The sequence below is a fragment of the Mycteria americana genome, chromosome 17 (genome assembly GCF_035582795.1).
Source record: "Mycteria americana isolate JAX WOST 10 ecotype Jacksonville Zoo and Gardens chromosome 17, USCA_MyAme_1.0, whole genome shotgun sequence".
Lineage (NCBI taxonomy): Eukaryota > Metazoa > Chordata > Aves > Ciconiiformes > Ciconiidae > Mycteria > Mycteria americana.
In genome coordinates, this window is record NC_134381.1 from 11794818 (window position 1) to 11818958 (window position 24141).

The 24141-nt window shown below is 44.2% G+C and overlaps 1 protein-coding gene across 11 annotated transcripts in view; it reads left to right on the forward strand.

Annotated features, from left to right (window-relative positions):
• The window catches only part of DAB2IP (DAB2 interacting protein), a 168465-nt gene that overhangs the window by 39221 nt on the left and 105103 nt on the right, over positions 1-24141 (forward strand). For all 11 annotated transcript variants that reach the window (XR_012778244.1, XR_012778243.1, XM_075519907.1 and 8 more), the window contains exon 3: positions 6999-7117. Coding sequence is in view for 9 of the 11 variants with exons in the window: in XM_075519907.1 (XP_075376022.1) it covers positions 6999-7117 (119 nt within the window). In the remaining 2 variants the exon portion in view is untranslated. The remainder of the gene's footprint in view (positions 1-6998; positions 7118-24141) is intronic.

Below are 24141 nucleotides of genomic sequence, written 5' to 3' on the forward strand. Positions count from 1 at the left end.
GAAAAGGAACAGAGTGAAATTCTGCAAAGAAACATTTAGCTGAATATCAGGAAAAATGTCCTGAGAGATACGCGGCACTGAGAGCTGCCAGTCTGTGTAATTCTTTCTCCAGGGCAGCGGGAGAAGACCCTGTGACCGAGACATTTTCAACAAGATAGGTAAAATCTGTACAAAAATAGAGCGTAAGCAGCAATCCTTTATTGGCCAGAGGTGGAACAAGGGCGAGATGTTATGTGTTGAAGCTATTGCTTCTTCTGTCTGTGATTTGCTGATACTCGCGTGTATTAGATTTGCCATATTCATAATTAACCCTCAGTGCCTCTCATTTGACGTAATTCCAGTTTTCATGACCTGGACAGACCCACACTGTCCCTTTGGTGACCTGTGGGACTTCAGTGCATCTTCATCTGATTTTTCAAATGGACTGAACTGAGTGTTTCCAATGACACTGCAAATTTGATTAATCTTTTGCCATAGAAGGGCAGTGTTGCTAAGCAGCACTTACCAACACGAGCTGTTTCTCACATTCCAGGACTGCTTCATGGCCTGGCTCACAGACATACCCTCTCGTGCGCTTAACTACTGTATCTCCATGTTTATTCTCTAACTCTGGATGCCACGGCACAAGTCTGACCATAGCATGTGGAGGATTTGAGTTTTTGCTGCCATCTATCCCTGGACACGCAATTTTTTGCAGCTATATTTTCATTCTTTTTGGTTTTGGAATCCTAATTCCAAGACACTTGTGTCTCAGAGGGGCTTTCCTTATCCCGATAGAAGAATGTTTTAAGGTAACTTCAGTCAGAGCAAGTTGGTGGTTCATGGATGGATGTTACTTGCTCTTACTCTCAGATGTAAGAGTTCCTTACTTCACCTCATCTGTGTGTTTCTTTAGGGGCTCACAGGATGACTGGGAAGGGTCCTGAGGTTTATGAAATAAAATTGAGAAAGAGAAACTGAGGAACTTTTCACCCACTTGAACAGTCATGTGTTCAGCCTCCTCTAAACAGAAGGAGTAATACATGTTAATCTATGTGTGCATTTCCAGGTCCAGAGATAAGAAACTGTTTTGGGTTTCCTTTAAAGTTCACATCTCTTGTGCTTTGTGGACTTTTGTAGGCTATTGCTCTCCTTTGCCCTGTCCCTGGGCTTACATATTAGGCAAGTCTTACCGATTGGAGCAAGCCGGTTTTTGTCACGTAAACAGAATTTGGGTTGGTTGATAAATTTGCAAGAGTATAACTTCTCAAGGTTAACTTGGCGAGGATTCTCATAAGTTTGGGGATGTCTTCAACTTCAGATGACGCTCTGGCTGACAGTCTCCTGCCTACCACATGCCCAGTTCAAAACGGATCCTGGGCAAGCATTGCATACGCTAGCAATGTGCTCTTCGGGGAGGGGGACTCCACGGGGGCTGTCTGTTCGGTCACCTCGGGAATAGAGCCCTTTACCACATCTGACAGGAGGAGAACTGGATGATAAGAAAACAACTTATAACTTACAAGTTCAAATCAAAAGAGCTGACAGTAATAAATTATATATGAAGTGTTTGAAAGGATACATATACTTACAGGCACATGCCTCTATACACTGAACAAATAAGAAATATCTGATCCATAAAGGTCAGTGCTAGACATGAAATTCCCTTCCTTTCTTGTATCAATGCCAGGAGACCACTTGGTGGATTACTTCTGTTCTTGGGCTTCCGAGAGACACATCTGATGCCTAAACTCACCCTCAGGGGTTTTTTTGGTCTGTGCCCTTCTTACTGTGGTTTAATGCAGTCATGTTCTATAAAAAGAATAGTAGAGATGCGCACTTAGGTGTCTTTACCTGGTAACAAACAGTATCAAATGCTGCCCCAAAAAAGGTTTCTATTTTATTTTGAAAGCTAAGGCTAACATTGGTAATTGTAGAAACAGATAAACTCACTTTTTTCTGTACGTTTATGGCTATAATAGGATGCTTAGCATTGGCAAGGCTCTGCTTGGTTCACAAATACAAATATTAATTATCCATTCAGTGGAGCCTCGTAAAAGGGTATTTCCATGTACTGTGGAAGAGCAGCAGAGATGCTGTGCAACAGCAGAAAGAAAAAGCTGATTACAGAATTAAATAAACTAAGATTCTAAAGCCCAGAATAAGGACAGATCTGGTAGAAAAGATTTACTCCCAATTTTATACCTATGAGCTTATCTCTGATATACTAGAAAAAATGGACACCCGATATGAAATACTGCATTACACGTTTGTACTCATGGCAAGTACTTATTTATGGCAGTTTCATTATTATGAGTAGTGAAAAAATTTCTGACGTCCTCTCAAGTCCTCTGTAGTTGAGATTTGCTTGAACTGCAACAAAAAGATATGGAAGAACTATAAAAATAACCCCATCTGTTCACTAGTTCCTGTGATATGCCTTTATGGTGTTTATATTCCGAGTGGTCTTGGGTAAGAGCATAAACCAGCGCTTCTGTCTCTTTCTTCAGCGTCCCCGTGGGTCAAACCCTCACCGCGCTCTTCACTTTGCCCCACGTGCGTTTGGCCAGCCCCTCTCCCTGTTTTCCTTGCTCGCTGTGCTTAGAAAATACTGAGAGCTGCCAGGACTCTTCCAAAGAAAGCTGCTCTTGATGCATCCAGATTGATTTATTGATTTTTTTTTTTATTTCATATATATTGTGTTTCCATGGTGCTGACTTTTTACCTTTAAAACTTTATCATGTGGGTTCACTGTGAATGAACATTAATGGTGTGGGAGTCAGTTCCAGACTTGCATCATTACTTTATGTTTAATAAAACAGGAGCTCAAGATTTTGCTGTCTTTAATAGTCTGCTCAGTTTTGCACCCCTCCCTTTTTCTCTCTTCTTTCCAGTTTTCTTATCGTTGGCCGAGGGTGCGTGGAAGTACACAGTTCCTGCATCTCAAAGGCATACGGTTCTGATGGGTTGGCACATGTGCTTTAAAAGTATTATAATATTAAAAATATTCAAATGTTATAATATAATATAAGGTTATTTCCAGCTTCTAGAGTAATTGGAAGTGCCGAAATTGCTAAGCAGGACAAATTAAAATGAGAGTCCCACCTTCCTCCATCTGCAGCAAGATGATGGCATCAGATTTTGGATTTGTCCAAATATGTAAGAAAAAACGGCCCAAATCACAACAGACTTAATTGTCCTGTTTTGAATCGTGCCTGTTCGGTTATAGCTTAAGTAGAAGCGGTTGTGATTCAGCCATTCCTCAAAAGGATTTGTTTTGTTTTTTTCTGCCTTCGTTCTTTGTGTCTTATTATAACTTCAGTCAGCTCTTCTGATTAGAGCAATTGTATTCCAGACTTGAGGATGTCAGAGTCAAAACTGCGGAAACAAAACAAGAAAAGCAAGGCCCTTGCACTTAAAAACGTTAAATCACTGCACAGCGCGAGCTCTATATGTCTTTTTCTTGCTGGGCTAGCTGAGTTCTGTGCCACGCTCCTCTATGGGCTTTGATGGATGGCAAATTTCCATACAACTGTGCAGGTTTGCATGGTCCTATATTCTTGACCGGAATGCTTGTCTCTACTCTAAAGACCCTAAAATATCTCCTCTTGCTCAGAAGAAGTTAGGCTGTGCAAGGGATGAGTTTATAGAGTTAGTACCTCTGCTTACATTTGAAAGCCTATTTCATAATTTACTTTGTGTCCACTGCCTAAAAGCAAGTTAATATTAGCCTAAGTTTTGCTTCATTGTATTCCAGCAGTGTTGGAAAAGTCATTTGGGCTAAACAAAGACAAATCTGTACTACATGAAGCAGAAGCGTTATTCTCATTTGTGCAAATTTTGCACTAGAGCCAACGTGTCGACACCGCGCAATGCGGCACAGTAAAAGAACATTACGTTGTGCACGCAACGCAGGCACGCGACGCCCCGGCCAACCGCTCCGAGGGCCCCTGCCCCGTGTGGACGGGGCGTCTCTGCACTGGGCCGAGTTCGGGCGCGAGTAAGGACCCTCAGCACCGCAGGTTGCGGCATCTCATGGTTTTCTACCGTGGCAAATTCTGAAGGGATTCTTGGGCTCTGCAGATTTCTATTTATTGTCATTTCACACAGTCTATCAACTTCTTCTGAATGAAACCTTCCTAAGTTAGTAGTTTAATCTTTTCTAAGATATTTTTACTGGTAGTAAATGCTGCCCACACATAGGAAGACACAATTCTGCCCTAGACAGCTCTCAATATAAACTTAAAAGTATATAAAGAACATGTAATATAAAGGGCAATACTTTAATTACTAGAACTCACAAGAATGCAGCAAGGCTAGAGGAGTAGGCAGTGTTCATAGGGTAGGATTAGCCTCATTTGTCTGGAGATCAGAATCAAATGTTGTTTAAAGTCATAAATGAAGAAGAAGTGGATTGTGTTCTTATGATCTCACCAGGAAAGCACGGCGGTCACACCCCAGGTTGGATTCTCGCTCTTGTATTTGTGGAGACCAACTCCTCTCTCTCTTTTTCTTACCCCATCTAAAAATTACAGAAGGTAGTAATTCGCACATTAGACTTTCTGATCTCTGGCACGCATTATGGAGGTGCAAAGTATTGCTATAGCAGCATAATTTATCAGCATTAAAATCTCTGACGTCTCATTCTCCCAAGGAAGCTAGCAATGAAAACTGAAAATGGTACAGTGTGATCTCCTTCTGGTAGCAATGAATGTGAAAACAATGGGAAACAGAAGGAAAGTAATGTCTTACTGCAACTCTAAATTCTAATTTCCAAATCCTGCACGAATCATCTAACAGTCGTCGAGATGTGAAATACAAGGTAGCGAAAGCTGTGATCATTTGCTGCAGAGAGTATTTGGTTTTTTCCGTATCAATTCCCTGTCCAGAGTTCAAAGCTATTACTGGATTGAAGAAGGGGCTTGATAATACGATGACATATTTGTGGCTAGGCTGGCAGTGATAAAGGAAGTCCAATCTCTTGCTTCTGGGCAGAAACTGCTCACCAGTGGCGTTTGGGGAAATATTGCATGATTGGCCAGTTGCATATTTTTGATCTTCTCCTTCACAGCAAATATTGGCTAGTCTTCATAGCAGGGAACCAGAGGCCTGATCTAGCCAGAAGGACAAGATCATGAAGTGTTGGTATCATGAGTATGAGGCCGATATCATGTTGATATCACGAGTGCGAGCCTGGCTAAGGTCTGAGTGCCGAGGGAAATATCTTAGCAATGTTCTAGATAATGCAAATCCTCAAAGTTGCCGTTTCATAGTCATGTTTCTCTATCCTATAAAAAATTCTCTAAAAGTATTTCTCACGGACAAAACACTTTTGAAAAGACCCTTGTTATCTTATGCGTTGGCTTTGTGTAAGATGGCAAAGGGTATAAGCTGATGGCCTGTGTTATGTACATCATCCTATTTCAATCATGCAAATAGCTCCCGGAGAAGTATTCAGTTCATGTGAATGCATGTTACATACCTTGATTGTAAGTCAAGTGGCACTTAATAAACGTGAAACACCTTTGGTTATCTAGATGTTTCAAATTCTTGATGCACTTACAAACAGGAAAGTCACTTCCATAACAAGAGTCGCACAGACTGCCCCAGGAAATTTTGCAACCTGAGAAAGACATAATGTGACCCATGAATATCCTAGGTGGGGAAGGAGTGTTTAAATAGCATGAACAAATGACAGGCTGGATATAAGTTAGACTGTGATTATCTTCCTGCAAGACATGTAAAGAGTATTAATTTATACGAGGGAGCTGCTAAAGGCTACATGACCTATATCCATTCCTTAAGGTTGACTGGAGAAACTCCTGAGACTCATGCCTGGAGTGGAGGAGTGCTCTGTGGGTACGTCTGGGATGCTGGCATAGTACCCAGTGGAAAGATACCCGTTCTTCTCACATTTCTTTCCTTATGCCTGCCAAATCTGTGCTTGATCCAGTGGCTATTTTACCCCCTTTCCTGGGGATGCGGAAGTGGTGCGTGCAGAACCTCAGGCTGTGCGGGGATTTGCCAAGTTGTTTATATCTAGCTAATTTATTTCTTTGGTATGACAGTGTGTAAAAGGAACACTTCTTTAGGCTTCACCCTAAAATCCTGGTTTCTCTTTAAAATGCTACCCCACTTTCTCCGGCTAACGTGCTTGACCCACTCAGACTATTCTCAGATGCTGTAAATGCTGGACACCACAGTAGTATTATACTTTTATTGCCTTATTTAGCCAAGAGATTAAATGTAATGTTCAGATTATGTAGAACATTAACTCCTAACAATAAGCAAATAACACATTAGAAGCTTTGCTATTAAAACGTTTAGTGCTGGCTTTGCTGTGGAGCACTACAGGAGCCGTGACTTATGTTCCATGAGGGAGGAGGCACAGCGGAGAAGAAGGTGCTGTATGCTCAGCGCAAGGGTCTCTTTCTTCTGTAAAGGTAGTGCATATAGCTGCCGAGTCCATATGCTGTCTTTGTGCATGCTTTATAGGATATTTTTACACGTAGCTAAAACACCTGAGCCCAGTTCTGCCAGCCATGGCTCAAAATGTGGGGGTTTTCGATCAGGTAACGAAGTTCTCGCCTGTCTCCCGCTCGCCGGCGAGCGGGTGGTGTCTCGTTCCCGCGCCTGCGAGACGGGGCCGCCAGCCTGGCCGGGCTGGGCCAGCCGGAGCCCCGCGTCGCAGCCTCTCCTCCCGTCAGGAGTTGCGATGTGCTAGTCTTGTCTTTCAGACAGTATTTTTATGTGAGCTGATGGTTGCCAGGGTAACGGAGGCTTCGGGGAGTCTCGCGCCGACGCAGCGCCCTGGCCTGGGCGAGGACTGGGAGCAGATGTTGGCTGCGAGCTGGGGAGCCGGGCTGAGAGCGAGGAGCAGCGCTGCCGGCCGCCGCGCATGAAGGGAGCCGGAGAGAACCATTTGCCTGGCTGCGCTCGGTGCAAGAGAGCAGGTCCAGGGCTCGCTCTCTCTTTCTCCCTTTTTTGTTGTAATTTAGTATTCTTGTCTCACCCCACAGGGGTTCCTCAGCCGTCGGCTTAAAGGCTCCATCAAAAGGACAAAGAGCCAACCGAAGCTTGATAGGAACAGCAGCTTCCGGCACATTTTACCTGGCTTCAGGAGCGTGGACAATGAAAGGTAAGGGGACGTTTCTCCGAGGGTGGGGAGCAGGGTGTGTGAGACAGAATGAGGATATTGATTTTTCCAGGTCTTGTTAATATCTTCCTTATCTTATTCAGAGCAAGGGCCACATCTGCGATAGAAGTAGACTTGCTTAATCGCAAGAGGGGTGATTTTAATTTGTTGGCGAGTATCCAGTGCAAGCCCTCCCTTTGTAGGTTAAATAACACGTACGGAGAAGCCCGACTGCTCTGCTTTCTTTTCCCCAATAAATCCTAAGTTGATGCACCAGCATATAAATAGCACATAGACGCAGCAGCCAAAGCCGACTGATGCAGGTGAGGCAGGGAGGGGAGGGATGCTCGCACACCGGACTACATTGAGCAGTACTGGGTTACACGCTGTATGAACAATAACATAGAACAATAACAACCATAATCTCCCCAAATCCCTCTCTCCGCCTTCCACGCACATACATCTTCAGCATAGCCCTTGACTGCCGTCATTACACCGAGATGGATTCTCGGCGTGTGGCCGAAGCTGCTTTTTCTGTCTGAGCCATGACAGGATCTTTCAGTCCAGGAGGGATGCGTTGCAGGGAACGTGCAGATGGATCAGAGGAAGCATTTGACATGGGATGGCCAGTGTTGGAGCAAATTGCAAGCAAAATAAAGGGGAATGAGACCTTGGTTTTATTCTTCAGCTCAGTTAGAAAGTAAAGTAGCTCTTTAGTGGGTTTGTATGTATTTACATGCGTGTAGGTTTATGTCAGTGTGTGCATGAGACAGACATACATTCTAGGTAAATTTATGTGTACATTCACATGCAGATCAAGGTCGTGGTTGGGTAATGCAGACTCCATTACCAACCACGGAAATAAACTATTGATTCGCTTCCAAAAGGAAGATCTTTCAACCTTACGTGAATCATTTTGGGGAATGGCACAGAAGTATTGAAGTGCCAAGAAAAGTCTATGTCTGAAAAATACGCCAAATTGGACATGCACTGATATAACCGTTTTGTAGCAGTAGCATTTTAAAATGTCAGGACGGTACTTTAGAATCCATTGAGTAAATACTTCACTTCTAAAAGCAATGACAACTTTGGCTTTGTTTTAGCTATACTTACTCATTCATTGGAGGGGCCGTGAATTTCTGAAGCCTGCAAATGACAATTGTCAATCTGGATTTTTCCTTACCTGACCTATTACAGCCTCCTAAGCTTTTTCTTTCTGGATTCTGCAAGTCAAAGGATTGTGCTGGTCAGTGCAGAGTAATATTTCAGGGGTTACTATCTGGGAAGACAGAGTTGATTTGATTCCTGTGCTGCAGTTTTCACAAACGCTCGAAGTAGGGCACTGTGTTCCATATGGAAGACGAGCGAGGGTAGCCCGGTGGCCAGGAATCTGCCTACAGCGCTGCTGCTTCACTCAAAGAACAGGCAAATTAGACAATGTTTTCTTTCCACCTAGATGAGTTTTGTTTCTTTCTGTGAACTGGCAGTATGGGAATTAACTGTTTCGGCCAGCCCTGCAGCCAAAGTCGTTTTCCCAAATTAAGCTTTGTAATCTCCCTGCCCTCCCAGCGCGAGAGCCCTGGAGCTTGCTGGGCAGTGGCCTTTCAGACAGAGCCGGATTTACTGCAACTTTTCTTTAAAGAGATTCAGTGAACGGCTGTAGTGCATTTTCAGTGTAGAGCTTAAAGGGTGGGTTAGAGGAGAGGTAGCATTTGGCAGCCTTGAATAAAACCCAAGCATTTGCTTATATGTGTATTTAGAAACTGAAAATGAACGGCTTCCATTAGGCAGGTATGGCTCATAAATACACTTCATCTATGATACACAGACGTGCCCTGGTCTGGAGGAAACTGGCTGACACCGGGTAGCTTTTGACAGCAAGCTTTTAGTCCCCTAGCTTTCATAGTAGTGTCAGATCGATAGTGTGAGCAAGTATCCTGCTGCAGAAGATCTTGGCCTTAGGTACTGTTGCTCTCGGAGAGGTGAAAGAAAAGCAGCAGCCGGGCTTCTCAGTCGTGCATCGAGGTTTTGGTTACGGAAGATAATTTTATCTTCCTGAAGATTCCCATCCACGTCTGCTAAAATGCACAATACACTCACTTCTGTATATGAAAGGGCTTGAGTCTTTTAGATCACTCTCGTGCATTTTCTGCTCTGCCTCCCTGTCTTTCTTGAAATCCAAGAACTGTTTCAAAGAAGCATCTGGTATTGGAATATTTGCCTCTTAAGTATTTAATTCTTGACTCCATCTTGTATCCAAGCTGATTGTTCGTGAACCGCGCCTTTGCTCAAGGAAGTAACCATTATAACAGCATTCTGTTCTGGAGCTTTGTAGAATTTTTGCGGGAGCTGCCTAGCAAAAACGAATAGTGCAATAAATGCAGTCAAAACACTCCGGGTTGAAATATTGAGCTGTAGTAGATCATAAATGATTCTGTTACTTGGCTTCTGTGTATCTGAATTGGTACTGTGTCATGCCTCTTAGTTTCTTGATTTTTCCTTTTCTTGCATGTCCTGTTTATCCTGCTGTGTACAGCAGATGTGTATGAATATATGAAATGTGCACATACATGTACAGACAGCTAACAGGGTGGACGTGGCGTGTATGTAGAGCAGAGAAGAGAATAGAAACAAACATATCTATGCTTTTTATCCTGTGTTTGATTAATGCATGCATTTAAATACATCATGTAAATTTAAAATGGAAAATTATTACCTCCTACAATAGTGAGAAATTTGTACAGTGTGAGTTTTATAACAAAGGAAAACAAGGAAATATCATTAAACGTTGGAAAAGTCACAGAATGTCTCACTGGCATCAGTTCAGAATCGCCTTGTTAATTCTGTGCCAGTGGAGTCTGGTTTTCGTACCTTGCATTGGCACAAAGAGAAGAGCCAGGTTTCCAGCGGCGTCTCGCAGAGCGGCTCTTCCAGAGCGTGGTTACTGCGTCCTGGGGAGGAGCTGACAGCTCGGGGGGGGTTCTTTGTCGAGTTGACGTGCCATCTACCAGGGTCCCGCGTCCATGGCCAGGCAGCTGTTGGCAGTTCTGCCACGGCGTGTGCGTGTATGTTCCGAGCAACTATGAAAACTTAGAGAATTCCCGTTTAGTAAAACCTTGGCCAACCATTTTTTCTCTCTGGAGAACATCTGAGGAATTGCTCAAAGTGGCGTGTTAGAAAAATACACTGATTATAGTCAAGCAGAGCTTATATTTGTAGAACAAATGTGGTTGTTTCTTGTGGTATTGGATTTTATGTTGACTGAGAAGAGCCCTTTTGTTTTAAAAAAGGTGGAACGAGGGGTTTGCACTGACTTCAGTAAAATACTGTGGGGTTCACATTGGTGTAGTTGGCCAAATTTTGCTAGTCTTTTGCATACTAATTTCTTTCTAGGAGTCCTGTTACAGTAACAGTAATAAAATATTTGATTGTGAATAAGAGAAGCACAATCAGACCAAGTATAACTAGTATTCTCTGTGAGAGGTGCATTAATCTGGTACAATCAGTTTATATAAATGTGAGATTTAAAGGAGGATTGTGGAACGAGTGCTCCTTTCAATTTGTTGGCTGGTCAGATTGCTTGTTAGAGCTAAAAAGCGTTCCATTAAAGTAGCTTTTTGCTAACAATGTCTCCTGCATCCTGATTTATTACAGCAGCTAACAAAGTTTTTATCATGGAGCGCTGAATGTTTGTCTTTGTAGCGGCCTCTCTGGAATCAGCCACAAATCAAGCATTTGGCAGATGGATTTGTCTTAATTGGACCCACATTTCTCCTACAAAATTGGTGATGGAGAAAGTCTCGGGGTTGGGCTTTGGGCACAGGGAGTAGAGCCAGAGAACTGAGAGAAGGTTGTTCTGCTGCAGTTGTTAATTATTGTCATTAGTGCATTCCTGATTGTTTTCTTGTTGTAGTGACCTTTTCAGGCACTGCTGTCACTTCATTACAGTAATCTTTTAAAAATAATTTCTGACAGTTTGTCAGGAATTTAGAAAGTAGGTTTATATGGGCGTCGTTTTATTTTTAAATCTGAATACATGAATTTGGTCCCATCTCCTCTGAAGCTGGCAAAGGCTGCCCTGATCTTACGCTAGCGCTGAGAGGGCAGGGACACGGTATCACTTCGTGGGACAAATGTCTTCAGACGGTCTTGATTCGGTGGAAGATGGGCACTCTGTAACTCCGATTTCTGATGTAAACCCCAAGCTGATCATTCCTGGGGACACTTTTCCTCAGTGCACCTAGAATTCATTTAATGCTAAGGGACTCTCAATTACTAACATTTGTGATTATTTCGCAAGGGTTTTTTCGTCATTCCAGAAGATAACATTCTATTTAAGCTTTTTCTTGGCACTACAAAAGTCTGAGCATATGGTTGATTGTTAAATGAGCCTCAGCCTTGGAAGGGGTACAGCCGTGCATTAATAACAGCAACAACTTGCACTGCTGCTACTTCCTCTTTAAACTACTTTTTTTTTTTATCCCATCAAAAATTTTTGCTTATAACCCACAGAGGGAAGAGGAAGTGCACAAGTCATGTACTGCACCGCGTTTAATTCCTAATCTAGTGCTAATGCAGCCTGCTGTATGGGTTTCCAAATGTCCACGAAGCTCATTTTGATGCGATAGGAGAGCATCAATAACTTACGAACGTCTGTACTCTTACAGTAAACTTAGTTTGTGAGTTCTTTGTAGATCTAATTATCTTTTTTTTATTCCCAGCAAACTTGATATGGCAAATATTTTTAGGCGTGATGGAATTGGTGAAGTTTGATGAGAATGGTGAGTGCTGCATTACAAAGGATGAGAAGTCACTCTGTTTCCTTCGGAAAGCGGAATGACTCATCCTGCAGAACTGGGACACTGGCAGACCCCAGCACGCGTGAAGGGCTTTCAGAGCTGTGCGAACAAGCGCAGGAGAGCTCGCTTTCTCTTCTGCCTCCTTACTTAAAAGGCATTAGCCAGCGAAGCTTTCTAAGTAGGAAGACCTGTAATAGTAGCGAAGGGTGACGCTGGCAGCACGTGAAGTACAGCGCAGGGGCCTCTGGTTTTCATGATAATGAAAATATTTAGGGGAAACACTGCTGAGTTTGTATAGGGAAGCCATTTGGCACTGTCAACAAGAACTGAAATGCAAAATAAAACATCTTGCGAAGTCAGGGACGGGAGCATCCGGCAGGTAACAACGTCTGCTTTCTCGTGCAGTGGGTAATGTCTGTTCCCGCTCCCCCCGCGGCCAGGGAACAAATGTAGGTAGCTTAAAGATTCAAGGACAGTCTCAGGATTGAGACTGGCCTCATATAGTACCTGCATTTATAGCAAGGCTACTTTGTCCTGGAATATGCAAATCAGCCTTTTAATGGGGTTCCTTTGCAAAATATTTCTTGAACCGGAAAGTTAATTACTGATCTCTAATTAATGGCTGTGTTAGGAGGCTAGAGTAAAATCAGAGAGAACTGCTTTGAAGGAGAGATGCAGGAGGAAATTACTGGTTCTCCCTGAAACCGTTATGTTCCTCATCTTCTCACGGTATTAGGAAGTTTAGAAACTGGTATCCAAATGTTTTTAAAAGGATAATGCTCTTAATGGAAAGAGGGGATTTTGGAGGGTTTTTTTGGGAGGCATTGAAACAGAAAAAATAATCCTTTATATGGAAGAAAGACTAATACTCTGCTTTGTAGAAATAAAGTACAGTTCCCTTACACAGGTGGTTGGGGTTTCCGTTGCGTTCAGAGGGGCACGTATTCCCCTCTGGAGTCAGTCTGATGCTGCAGGTAACGGCTGACGACGGGGGCAGTTGGAGCGTGAGCGTGTTTAAAACCAGGCGCGGAGTCGGCGTTTCAGCCCTCCTGAGCACGGCAGCCCCGGCAGCGACAGCGGAGGCTTGGCAAAGCTCGAGCCCTTCCCCGGTCAGCGTTCTTTGCATTACGTTTTCTTGATTAAGGGAAGTAGAACGCCTGGTGAATCTGGAAGGTTGCAGATCAATTGCACCGGCCCGTGCATACAGAAGTATTTGTTATAAAGCCCCATTCAGCAATGTCCTGCTCCTCGTGCCTAAAGCCATTTAATGACCCCAAGAGGGGCAGAGATGGACTGAAAACAATGTGGTGCCTTTCAGCTTCTCCCAAGGCAACAGCAAGGTCTCAACTATTCCTCCTGTTAAATTGGCTTTTGCACACGCATGTGAATCTGTGATTTGTATCTGAGGCTACCTGAGGTAAACGTGTTCGACGTTCTCAGAGAAACACATAAACCCTTCCCCTTATCCTACGTATTCAAACTAACTTCCTAATTGAACAGGGAGGTCATGCCTAATATCTTTCAGTAAAAGACTATATTAATTCCTAGAAATTTTTCAAGCCCAGCAAAATGTCAAGGGAAGGGCTAAGAGGCTGGAATTATTTTAAGAGCCTTCTTCACGTCTCTCCGCTTCCCGGTTTCCTCACAGCCCAAACAAACAGCGCAGTGCCCCACAGGGTACAGCTCGCGCTTTGACTCGACTTGGAGTCACGTAGCAAAATTATAAAATCCTTCCTGCTTAGGCATATGCAGCGCTACTGGGATAATTGGCTTCGTGCATCTTACAATTAGCTTGCAAAAATATGTTTTGCATTCCTGACCTTTTCTCTATAAGCAAGGCCATTGTTTCACTGTCCTGCTTAATTACAAAATATAGTGTTGTGTGAGGATAGAGATGACATCGTTGTATCGTTGGCTCTAATTTGACGAGACATCATAATGGGGAGTTTTCATACTGAGGGCACTGAATTAGTGTAGCGTGAAGCCACATTTCTCTAAACCTACTAAATAAGGAGAAGTTAATTTTATGCTCTATCTTTTTGACGTTTGTAATCAAAGCATTGTATTACAGCTGCAGATGGTTAGCATTTGAAGAATGTTTGGTAAATGCCGACAATCGGAAGGCATTGTTTCTGCAGCGGAAGATCAGGTTGATTAATGGATAGAAGGATGCTTTCTTTCATCTTCCTGTTCTCGCAGCCTGAATACGTATTATTGCCTCATTTGGCCATTGCCTGGCAGACACGATGTTGTGGTGCATCAGTGTACACCTCAGGGTTACAAGCAGATAGCTCTGTTCGTATCCTCTCAGCAAAGACTCTGAGCGAGGGTGACAGTTAAGTTGCGTTGTGGCTGATGGTGTCTCGATACTCTTCAGATCGAAGACAGATACTGCTACTCCATTGCATTAACATTTTGTTTCCAAACAGACCATTTATTCTGACTTTGCCCTGGCGAGATTTTCATGTGCATGGATTTCAGTGCAATTACATTAGCATTACTCTTCATGTCAATAAACTCAAAGAAAAAAGAGAGAAAGAAAATGCCATCACTACAGAAGTGTCTTTTATACCAGAAGACACTTTCTGTTAGTTCTAGACTCTTCTGTTTGCTTTTTTAATTATTATTTGTTTACAATAAAAACTAAGATACTTCTACCGCAGGCTTAAACATTCAGGCACACCATGAAAACTGCTCATGCTGAAAACATTACTTTTCAACTAAGAGGAAGAGTCTTGCTTTCCCCGGCCCACTGTCTCCTGGCCACGTGTTCCCCTTGCAGCAGATGCAGTCATCACGCAATCTTCGGAAGGTCAGCAGGTTGATTCAAGGGAGATTATGAGTTAGGGGAGTGATTTTCTGTTTGGTTAGGGCACTGAACCAACTCATGTAACTGCAGAGTAACAGGAAGATGGCAGAAAAAGGACTTTTCCTTTCCGTGGCAGGCAGCGGGCAGTTGCGTTTAGTGAGATGGAATGTCCCACTGCTCTGGTTCTGTCCCTAGCGCTGTGTAGGCACGGGGGAGGGACACCCACCTGGCATCTGCCTCCGTTCTCCATCTTTCAAAATGGAATTTCCCGTCTCATAGGAGAGGTACATTGCTTGACGGAACAAATTTTTCTGTCCTCTACTGTGTCATTTCTATTGGCAATTAGTATTAGCAATAGATGTCTTTCTCTGCTGCCAGGGGAAAATGTTTAAAAACAAGTTTTGCTCTATTCTTTATTGAAACTCTGCAAAACCTTGACTGGAAAATCTGTGTGAGGGGCAAAGACAGAGTTGTAAGTGAACATACAACAACTGAGGTGGGCAAGGTTTTCAAGCCTTTGTTCAGAGAGCTGGAAGACGCGGATCTTTGACATGTGTATCTTGTTATCCAATTTCATATTGCAGTGGTCGGGCACAGAAATGCGTTGATTGTAGCTGGAGGCAGCCTGTGCGTTGAGCTCACTGCTGGCGGTTAGTTGTACAGAGCACTGGATATAATGATGTTCAAGACTTGTGAATATAAAATAACTATGTCAAGTTCATCCATCAGCTGGGAGGGAAGAAAAAAAACAGACGGAGGAAAAATATGCTTCTCTGTCCTTCCTCCTTACCATACTCTTTGATAATACCTTATGATATGGAGCCTCTTCTTAAATGATTATTAGGGAGATGTCAAGTAGATTGTTCAGGTATTGGTGTCTTATGATACTGATAGTATGATCTTGTTTAGCTGGTTGGCAGTGTTTATAATTTTAATTTTCAGTACAACTACAGAATGTCTCACTTAGGTTCCCTTCAGCAAAATTCAGGTCATATGTGATGAAAAGAAGCAAGAACTGATTTTAGTTGAATTAAACCAGTGCATTTTAGCTGGAATTAAAATATAATTCGTTTAAAAATACTTAACTGATTTGAATTAAACCCAGAAATATGAGTTCTGCTTTAATCCACGTGTGTTATACAAGTAATTATATGAGAAAGGGACGTAGCATGCATTGTACATGATTGATAGTGTGCAGGAGGGTGGCATTCATTCACACAATGATGTAAATGTATTAGTAATTATAAAGCCATAGGTATTATATCAGACTGTCCCCTTCGCTCACATTTACAAACGTCTCTGGGATGATGTTGGCCCTGTACAACAGCCCCATGCTCCACTGCTGGTACCTGAGAGGTGACACACGTCCCCTGCTTGAACCAGTCCGTGCTCCTTCTGCACAGGAGTCCCTCTGCAAAGTAGTGCTGCGGTAGTTACCAAGTGATTTACGTAACTCCCTTGTATGCACCTTGAGTAATTCATATTTTGCTGTCCTTGCTGTGTGGGGAGATTCGTTCCATTATGCATGTCTTTGTTGCTATATAGTAACACTTTAAATGATATGTATACATACAGAGAGAGAAAGAGAGAAGGATTTATATATTAATTTTTCAGGGGAGACCAAAATTTTTCAAAAACGTATTGCTTCTGCGAATGGAAAAGAAAGGCTGAGGGCTGCTATTAGCTCATCTTGGAATCTGGTGTTTATCCTCTGCCTAGGCATAATCCTCCTGGGCACTAACGAAGGCCAAGCGCCGTCCTGTCGGGACGTGAATCCAGGCTGCAGGGCAGGCTCTTTGTGAGCCGGGACGTGACATTTCCCTGGCGAGGGGTAACGTGCCTCCCGTATGGCCACCTGATCAGCTGCGCGCTGGATTCCCCTCCGGGCACAGAAGGACCAATTCTGCAACTAGCGCAGGGCGAGACACAGATGCTTTGGAGACTTTTCTCAGTTAGCCAGTTCTCTTCAGTCTGTAACATGAAGAGTCTGGATTGTGTGTGTGTGTGTGGCTGTGAGGTGTCTGGCATTTTCAATCACAATAAAAAATGTTTCTTGCTACCTTGTGACATACGAACAATTTTAGTCCTGGCTATTGCTAAAAAGCAGTAAGAAGGTAAGTTTAATTCAAGTTGCCAGTTGCTTGAATTTGGTGGTACTTGGATCAGGAGGTTTGGCTTAGGACTATTGTAAAGGGAAGGGACATTTGCAGCGTATCATTTCTCCTACACATTCACATTCTGAATCAGTGGAGGAGACTGAGGTATAAAATTTGGCTGTTTGTGGGCTCTCTTCATCTTTCAGGCTTTCAGAAGATCAGGTTTGCATGGTTTAAAAACCACATTGCAGCATTTTTTATTTCTTTTGATACGTGCTGAAACGGTTGCTTTAATGCTATGCCTTAATAGCTTTAATCACTGACGTGGCATTGTTCACGATTACCCTGCGCTGTGGCATTTTCACGATACCTTTTACTAATGCTCTAAGTGAAGGTGGAAGTATGTGGTGTTTGTGCAGCGTCTGTGTGGGTGAGCGTGGAGGGCTTGACCACCAGTGTAATTAGCGGAGTGACAGCCGGCTGCATGCCCGGGAGTGCCTTGGTGGGTGCTGGGTACCCAGGGGCGCCGACGGGGAACCGCCGAATGCTAGCCGTGCCTTTCCTGGGCTGGATGTTGCATCTGCGGAGGCTCTCTGCATGAAACCTCTCCAGCTCACCCAGAATTAATTATTCACTGATCATCACTCAGACCTTATGGATTAGGGAGCAGGGAGGAGGGTTGGCAGGGGGTGGATAGAAGATGGAGCAATTTGGCTTGCAATTAGTTTTTCATTTCTTTCCTTACTCCCTGTTTGCTTAAATTGGAGATTGCATGTTAGAACCAAGCAGGGGTTTATATCCCAGCAGTGGAAGTTCCCTGTGCACCAGAAACTAGCAAATCCACTACAGTCTTTAAGCTTCCCAAAGAGATAAAACGCTCGGTCCATTTGAGGAGTTGAAACATCAGGGGAGCAAGTTTTGCTTAGAGAACGTTGCAAGGGAACAGCAGTGCCCAGTCTGCCAAAGCAGGAACACTTCGCTAGCCGTATCCTACCCTTATGATAAGAGCATTTAGATATTGTCTTTCTCCATCCATTATCTGTCTTCTCCCCTTTGTAACTCCGTGAGTGTGCTCCTTGCCAGGAGTCTTCTCTGGGGATTACAGCTGTGGCGGATCCATAACAGATACTGAAGCCTGTCTGGGTAAGCAGGCCCGCAGCAGACAACGCAGACCCCGACCCACTGAGTGCATCGCCCAGTCGCAGAGAATGTAATTTTAAGTTTAGTCATTACAAAAACGTTAGCCAACAGTTGAAAGTCTGCTTCACTGGTGAGATTGTGTCTAATGTTGAAACCTCACGGGGTTTTCTTGATTATACCAGTAACCACAGTCTGGGTCACACTTTGCAATAATTATCCTGATGTCTGAAAGGTTGTTAGAAAGTCCCTAGGGGAAGGGGCCCAGTTGCATTGCAGAAGAATTTAGAGGTATACGCTGGCAAACCTGCAGCACTTAGAGATTTATTTAAGTTCGTTCCTTTAATTGCTTTCTTGCATCCCTATTCTATTATAAGCTCTATGAGCCATCTAGGGAAGTAAGTCTAGCTAATATTAATCTCCGCAATCCTTCTTCCTTTAACTAGTTACTCCTGGCTTCATTTACACAGACATTTGAGCCCTACAGAGTGGGTAATAATTCTGATTCTGTTTTAACATGTTCTAACAGAACATGTAACTTAGGAAAAATCATCAGCTGACTTCTGCATTTGATTTTTTTTTTTTAGCTCTCACCTCTTAAATGTGGCTTATGATCTTTGTATAACATTGCTGCTTCCCAAGACTGTTGGCAGCTTCCGTGATATGTATTCATAAAGCGACTCCAGGTCCTTGAGTGAAACCTGCAAGAAAAGGGCAAACTTTTTTTTTTTTTTCATTATCATGGCCCTCTCGTACCTGTTCTGACATGCACTTGAGAGAAGTTTTCTTACTTGATGCCTTTATAACTAAAGCTCTCTCTTTGTATGAACCAAGGCAGGGTGTCTTGCCCTCCTTAGATAAAGTCACTCATGTTGAGGCCGTCACTCACTTCATTAGCCTTAGTTCCAGCCCTCTCACCCAGCGGGCAGAGCCTCCACGTACCCCTCGGTTAGAGCAAACGTTCTGATAGCAGGGCAGCGAGGAAGCAGAATGACAAGAGCACGCCTGGGTGATGGCCCAGGGAGCCCAGCGCCCGGTGCCAGTTCGTGGTTGGCTTATTCCCTGACTCGAGAGCTTGGTTATCTCTTCAAAATGTTATAAAAAGTTTCATTGTCTTAAAAAATAATAATCCCGTTTGGGTCGTGTGAAGTTTTTGTTCTCAATTACACCTTGTATCAATGAGTTCCACAGACACAGTGAGATGTGTGATACCTAATTTATATCACTAACATTTTGTAATCTATTGTTAGTTATCTTTCATCTTTATTATGTGTTCCTTGGCCATTTTAGTAAAAGACAGTAAATAGAAACAGACGGTTTCTTTCTTATTTTACCATGCATTATTTGCTGATAATTTGCTAAGGGGACATTTGTCATGTCATCTCTCCTTGTCTTTTCCAGCTAATGAGACTCCTCTTAGGCTGTTTTCCATGGTTTATATCACTTCTTGAGGCTTGCCCTAATAAATGTATAGCACGTGCATTCGTGCGCCGTTGGAAGAAACACCTTTTCTACACCTGTTTTTCTTGAAAGCACTGGCGTAGATGTTCTGTGCATCTGTAAGACAGGTGTCTTAGGGCAGCTGGGAGCTGCAGCTGAGAAAGACTGAAACATGAGAAACACGAAGATGTTAAGTTTGGTAGCATCCAGGTTCTGCACTTCTGGGGCCTTAAGAGAAATTCTGGGGTGGGGGAGGAGGGAGAAAACAGGGGCTGGCTGGCTGCTGGAAGACTTTTCAGCAGGTAGCGTTACTGAATGAGCAGTACAAGGACACCTGGTTCGAGCATTGCGTGCAGCAGCACGGGCTGTGAATTGTCGGCACCTTTTCCCTCTCCAGGGTGGTCAGGCCGTTAGTGTGAATGGTGCTGATGGCTGAGAGCAGGAGCGTCGGGGACCTCAGTGCCGTGGCTGTAGGAGCCTGCGTCGGGTGCCACGGCTCGGTGGTATTTCAGACGCGTTGAAGTGGCCCAACCAAACCCCACGCCTTTAGCAGATGGACGCTGCGCTGCGTCTGAGCGCAGCGCTTCCCGTTAGCACCCGGGAGGGTGCAGGCTGCCTCCCTCCCGCTTCGTTCTCACCTCCGCTCCCCTGGGAGCACCCGTCCGGGGCAGAGCTCTCTGAGGGGACCCTCCAGAGCAGGGAGAGCAGCAGCAGCGGGGACAGAGGCTCCAGGGCTCCCACGGGAACAGAGGCTCCAGGGCTCCTGCGCTACCAGGCGCTTCTTCAGCCCAGGCACAACGTGACCTGCTGCCTTTACTCCACCCTCCCTTTCCATCTCTGAGACGCCTCATCCCTTCTTGTCTCAGAGGAACATATCCTTTTGTTAAAATGAAGTGATATAGAGTCAGCATTACACAGAGGAATGAGTTATAAAATAATGGGGCTAATGAGCATGTAAAATAACCTGACTGTACAAGAGTGCAGTCTATGGAACAGCAGCTGCAGCAAATATATTCAGGTTATCAGTGTGTGGCTATTTTGTGCTGAGAGGGCTTAGGTGTAATGAGAGTTACTGCATCACGGGAACTCTTGGCAATGAATAGTGACATTTTCCAATAACAACTTTTAGAAATGAAAAAAATCCTCTGTACGAATGTAGCTCTGACTGACAGCTTGGGGATCTCCTCTCTCTACCCTCACAACAGGTATAGCATATGTGGTGACGGCAGCTTTCCCTACGCCTCCCAGACAACATGCCTGGAACCCCGCCACAGAGACCTCTGCGAACGGCCGTCGGGCTGGCTTGTCCCCCGCTGCCCATTCAGGCTACGCCTGCCCCGGGGAGACTGGCAGTTACTGTGGGCTGGGCCGGCGGCTCTCTGAGGATTAGGGACCTGCTGCTGAGAACTGGACTGGGGTCACCAGGCTGGTTTCAGGCAACCAAATGGTAACTCTTAATTGCTTTAGTCCTGCACCACAACCTGTGGTTTGAAGGCTCATCAATAATTTCCTGGGCTAACTGTCCTGGCCTTGGTGTTCTGAAACTCAGGTTAGGTTTTGGGTTTTTTTGTTAAATTAAAATGCAAAACAGGACTTGACCTAAATAATTCCACCAACCCAATCATGAGTCTGAAGGATTTGGAAGTATCAAATTCCCTTAAACATTTAAGAGAATTCTACAGTCCCTGATTTCACCCAGCCCATTATCCTACTTTGTTCCAAATCAGCACATGGCATTCTTGCTCCTGACTCCAGTAAGTTACGGGCTAGAGCAACGTGTCAGTATTTTCAGAATAGGACGAGTGCTGTATCACCTGCATCTCTGGCATTTTTATTTTCCCCTATGTGATGTATTAAAACCACAGACTTTGTCAGCTCTAAGGTGAAAAAGCATCATTCAGCTCTGAGTAGTTTTTCTGGACACTTTGCTTCCTCTTACCTTTTTTTTCTTTCTATAAATGTCAGTGCATAAAGAATGCAGGATTAAATTTGATTTGTGCTATTGGTATTTGGTACATAAAGAATAACACTGCTTGGTATCAGTAAAATATATTGGAGAAATTGACTCCTCCTAACTGTGTTCATCCTTATAATTGAGTTAAACATAAAGAGATCTTCAAAACCCATTGTATACCTCTACGGAGATCAGGGCAGGCCAACTGTTTGAAACAATGATTTTAAACTCTTACTCTGGTAAATGCTATGCACTGGCATTGCAGCTATTCCTGTAATCTGGCCATTGTTTACAACTATTTGTAAACCTTAAAAATTATACTCATTTTGTCTCACCTGAAAAATCTACTGAGAATTCGTCATTATTTTTTTTGGTTGAAAAATTATTTGAGTGACTAATCACCTGACCAAAAAGAAAAAGGAAGGCAAATTCAGCAGTTTGTGAAGGTTACTTAGGATGGGCTGTTTTGTCCAGTGGTTTTATCTCCCATTTGTATCAAAAAGTACACTGGAAAATGTTTTATCTCAGTCAAGTGTCTCGCTCTCTGTAGTTGTTTGTTGTGCTGCTTCTGAGGTCACAGAGCTCCAATTTTTCTGTGTCGTGGCATCCAATTCATAGCAACCTCGTCACAGACCTGTTTCAAAGGTTCTACACGTCGCTCCCATGGTCAGCCTCGCTTTGCATTAACTAGAAAGAGAACCAAGTACACTGCTAGGAGTTTTTGTCAGCAGTGGCCCCTTTTCCTGGAGCTCATCTTTGCACTGCCCTTTTCCACCATACAAGAGGTCACATTATTCTATGTCGATAAGTTTGCAGAAAAATGTAGCTTTTTTTGTTATGGTCATGAGCTGCTGTCTGTTGCTGAGCTGTAACAAGCTGAGAATCTGCTCAGTGGTAAGTTGTGAGAGTGCATACTTATGGCTTACACAACACGCACATACGCACGCAAAGAAACCAGGGAATTAGAATGGAGGATGGATTAGGGAAGTCTGCATTGTACAGCTTCCATCAGGAGTATTCCCTGCGAAAGGAATTCCTGCTACTTAATTTAGTAACACGTATTGCGTTTGCTGGAGAAGGTGGGAAGGAATGTGGCTGGGCTTGCTCTGAGCTTAGGGAATTTTTGCTGTTGCCACTCTCTCTAATGACTCGGAAAGGTGGTGACTTTCCCTGAGCCCACATAGTGTCTTACCATCCTCGCTTGTCTGCATGCAAGGGAGTGGTTTTCCACAACAACAATTGGCAATTACAGCTCTTCTTTTAAATAACATGAAAATAAAGCAGACTGCTCCCACCCTGGACTCTGCAGATGGGCAGTGTTTTGAATCCTGCTTGAATAATCACCGCTACTAATTATAGAATTCGGGGAAGACGGCGGGGCTGCTGTGCTGCGTCCGACCGGGGACTGGGGCGGGAGCGTGCGAGGCTCTGCTGGGCGAGCGCTGGAGTCTTCCAGCACAAAGTCAAATGCAGCAAATCAGAATAATTTCTCCATTGTGATTTCTGCTGTTCTCTTTGTCTCTGCTTTTCTTCCCCTTTGCTGCCCTTGCACTTCCAGTAAGGGAGCTTGTAACAGCAATGTAGTAAGCGCTTGAATGGCTGGAAAATCCTTTCATAGCGAAGAAGATGTGATTGTTACTTATTTATTTTATTTTGGGTTAATACGACTGGAATACAAATGGGGCTTCAGTGCCTAAGGGCCTTGCATTCTTAGAGTAATTCCTTATGACATGTGTCAGGCTCCGTTTTATTCAGGTGGGTGGTATGATATTAAACAATAAAGCAAGCTTGCATTTCTCTGCAACTGTATTCATAGGCACACTCCCTGGCACAGAGGTGCTTATTAGTAGAATGTCATATCCACACTGGCTGTACCCAGCCTGAAACATTTGCAAATACCGTGTAGGCCTTAAGACAAATCATCTTAAATCCATCAGATAACCTAATGCCAGAGTGTCCTTTCTGCCTTATCCTTTGTCCAGGCAAAGATGAGCTGCAAGAGACGTTCCTTAAGTAATGCTCTAGACGAAACGTTCGTGTCTGAATGGAATATCGATTTTCTAATTGCTGTGCTGCTGTTAAATGAGTCGTTAGTGGGGAGTAGGGGGAAAGCAAAGCAAACTCAAATGTGTTGCAAGCTGGCTTTGGTTTGTCTCTGCTAAACACACCCAGGGTGTTAATGTGTGAAATTCAACAAATGGGTAAGGTGGAAATTTTTTTTGTATGACAGAGACACGGAGAGGGCAAATGAGACTCACCGGTGGGACAGGCTTATTCTCTCACAAAGCACAAAACAGCCTTTCGGCTTCAGATACTCACGCTGCAACTAGGGAGGAAAACAAACTGCAAAGCAGTGCCATCTTATGCAATAGTCCCCAGGAGGTGGGTCAGTCGCTCTGAATCATCCCGCACGGTCTGTCTGAGCTCCTTCAAGTGCAGAACGAGGTTGTCTGTTCCTCCGACACAGGCAGCAGAGAAGAATTTCTGTTCCCCTGGTACGTACTTGCTGCTATATGAAGGCGGCCAGATGGCCAGTCCCTAGTTCAGCCGTGGGGGGACCTGCGGCAGCCGCGGCGCGGGCTCGCCGGGGCTGACCTGCCAGGCTGCAGCCCCTCGTGCCCGGCCTCGCTCGCAGCCGCTAGCCCTGCCGCCGAGACGGCCGCGGTGCGGTTGCGGGTGAACGCGCGAACACCCACGAGTTAAAAGCGGGCCCCAGACCCTCCGATGGGGTTCTCGCAGCTGCTGCAGGCACCCACCGTGCTGGCGGCAGCTGAGGTCAGGTCTGAATCGGT